At 58.2% G+C, this 2582-nt stretch overlaps 3 protein-coding genes across 3 annotated transcripts; 1 reads left to right on the forward strand and 2 right to left on the reverse strand.

Moving 5' to 3' along the window:
* Positions 1–48: 48 nt before the first annotated feature.
* Positions 49–249, reverse strand: PHYSODRAFT_343352 (hypothetical protein; the record flags this gene model as incomplete). Its single annotated transcript, XM_009541905.1, has 1 exon — positions 49–249. A coding segment is annotated over one exon (201 nt), but the record flags the coding sequence as incomplete, so codon positions are not given.
* Positions 250–403: 154 nt separating this feature from the next.
* PHYSODRAFT_358122 (hypothetical protein) lies at positions 404–1626 on the forward strand. Its single transcript, XM_009541906.1, has one exon. It carries the CDS (start codon positions 417–419, stop codon positions 1476–1478), a length of 1062 nt encoding a protein of 353 aa, XP_009540201.1. The 5' UTR covers positions 404–416; the 3' UTR covers positions 1479–1626.
* Positions 1627–1706: 80 nt separating this feature from the next.
* PHYSODRAFT_308282 (hypothetical protein) lies at positions 1707–2389 on the reverse strand (the record flags this gene model as incomplete). The annotated part of the gene is made up of 2 exons (XM_009541907.1): positions 1707–1934; positions 2063–2389. 2 exons carry the CDS (start codon positions 2387–2389, stop codon positions 1707–1709), a joined length of 555 nt encoding a protein of 184 aa, XP_009540202.1.
* Between the last annotated feature and the right edge of the window lie 193 nt (positions 2390–2582).

A 2582-nucleotide genomic window follows, 5' to 3' on the forward strand; every position in this document is an offset into this window, starting at 1 on the left:
CCACGCGCGCTCCATGGCGTGGGCCAGCTGGATGGCAAACATGCCGACAGCACTGCTGCCGCCCAGAATGAGCACCTTCTCGCCCTTCTGGAGCTTCGTGTGCTCCACCAGAGCTTGGTAGCTGGTGAGGCCAATGAGCGGGATGCTCGCAGCCTGGTCGAAGGTCAAGTTCTTGGGCTTCAGAGCCACTAGCTCCTCGTCAAAGATCGCGTAGTCCGCGACAGTGCCGCACGCAGTGAAGGGCGTCATGTGGAGTAGTTTCAGACTTGATCTATGCGGCGACAAGAATGCATCGTCGATTGCTCATAAAAAAATATCGAGTGCCGGATGCCTATTGATAGCTGTCAAGCCTCAGCCAGCAGCCTTCATTCTTCAAAAGTCTCACCCGAGCAAGCATCCAGTACCAAACAATAACGATGGCCGTGCTCCAGAGATCCCAAGAAGCAGTAATTGCTCAGGCTACTCCTATATCCAAACCCGTAGGTAAAATCTCAACTCTGTCAGCAACCTACACAGCCTACCAATACTCGAAGTATGGCGCACCTAAAACCGAGCTCACCCTCCGCAAGGACGCGCCGCTGATCCCGCTCGAGCCCAACCAGCTACGCATCAAGGTCCACAGCGCCGCACTCAACCCCGCTGACCAGAAAATCATGCAAGACTTCGGACTCGCCGTCACTGGCCGTCAGCCCTCCGCCGGCAAACCCTTCGGCATGGGCTTTGATGTCGCCGGCACCGTCGTCGAGACCGGCGCCAACGCACACCAGTTCAAGGTCGGCGATGCCGTCTTCGCCATGGCGCCCTACTCCAACTTCGGCACCTTCGCCGAGTTCGTCGCCATCGACGAGCAATTCGTCGCGCTCAAGCCCAGCAACGTCACGTTCGAGGAGGCCGCCAGCATCCCGTACGCCGCGCTCACGAGCTACCAGGCGCTGCACGAACACGCCAACCTGCAGGCGGGCGAGCGCGTGCTCATCCTCGGCGGATCCACGTCCACGGGCATGGCTGCCATCCAGTTGGCGCGCGCCATGGGGGCCCACGTGATCGCCACGGCCAGGGGCTGCCAGGACTTCCTGCTCGTGCAGTCGCTCGGCGCCGAGAAGGCCATCGACGCGTCCAAGCAGAGCTGGGTCGACGCCGTAAACGAGCACTCGGTCGACGTCGTGTACGACTGCGGCGTGGAGCGCAAGGCGTGGAACCGCGACGCCCAGACCGTGCTCAAGAAGGACTCGGGCCGCTTCGTGACCATCAACCCGATGCTGCAGCCGCGCGCAGCCAAGTTCGGCGCCAAGTGCATCGGCGAGATCATGGTGCACGCGAGTGGCGCGCAACTGAAGGAGCTGTCGGGTTTCGTGTCGTCGGGTGCGTTGAAGCCCGTGATCGACTCGGTCTACTCGTTCGACCAGCTGCTGCCGGCGCTGGAGAAGCTAGGATCGAAGAAAGTGTGTGGCAAGATCGTGCTAAGCATGGCACACTGAGCTTCGAAAGCCTAATGCATATTTACATAGCTAAAGTGTACAATGAATAATTGATTCCCTGCAAGGAGCTTTCGGATCGTAAAGAGATGGTAGATCAACGTACTAGCTTGCCTGAAACAATACTACATCCTTAGATGCAACTTAGATGCAACTTGTTTTTCATTACTCAGTGCCTTTTTCGGCGATCTTGGGAAGTGCGCCCAGTACATGCTTGGTTGGGCTCTTGCCTTACCCTTGACTCTCCGGGTTCACCTGGATCACCAGCTTGCCGCGCGCGTGCCTGCCTTTCAGCTTCGTCAATGCCGGCTGGAGCTTCTCAAACTCGTACACAGTGTCAATCACGGGGACAATGGAGCCCTTCTCCAAGTACTCCGTGATCTCATCCAGCCCCTTGGCCGTCGGGTACACCAGCAAGTTGCCGCAGTTCTTGGCTCCGAATTTCGCCGGCTGAACCGGCTCCGTGAGCGGCAGCAGACAACGCGTTCTGTTTGAGAATCAACTGAGCGTCCGTGTTCCAGGCGTCCGCCTCCATGCCGCAGTCGTAGATCACGTCCACCGAGTGGGTCTCCAGCTCTTCCGCCCACTTGCGTGTGGTAGTTGATGACGCGCTCAGCGCCGAGGCCCTTCACAAAGTTGGCGTTCTTGGCACTCGCAGTCGTGACCACGCGCGCTCCAATGGCGTGGGCCAGCTGGATGGCAAACATGCCGACAGCACTGCTGCCGCCCAGAATGAGCACCTTCTCGCCCTTCTGGAGCTTCGTGTGCTCCACCAGAGCTTGGTAGCTGGTGAGGCCAATGAGCGGGATGCTCGCAGCCTGGTCGAAGGTCAAGTTCTTGGGCTTCAGAGCCACTAGCTCCTCGTCAAAGATCGCGTAGTCCGCGACAGTGCCGCACGCAGTGAAGGGCGTCATGTGGAGTAGTTTCAGACTTGATCTATGCGGCGACAAGAATGCATCGTCGATTGCTCATAAAAAAATATCGAGTGCCGGATGCCTATTGATAGCTGTCAAGCCTCAGCCAGCAGCCTTCATTCTTCAAAAGTCTCACCCGAGCAAGCATCCAGTACCAAACAATAACGATGGCCGTGCTCCAGAGATCCCAAGA

This window comes from Phytophthora sojae (genome assembly GCF_000149755.1).
Source record: "Phytophthora sojae unplaced genomic scaffold PHYSOscaffold_56, whole genome shotgun sequence".
Taxonomy (NCBI): Eukaryota; Oomycota; class Peronosporomycetes; order Peronosporales; family Peronosporaceae; genus Phytophthora; species Phytophthora sojae.

What these genes read in the sequence shown, in the direction of transcription:
- PHYSODRAFT_358122 (XM_009541906.1), top strand. Translation starts at nt 417, where the DNA reads ATGGCCGTGCTCCAGAGATCCCAAGAAGCAGTAATTGCTCAGGCTACT.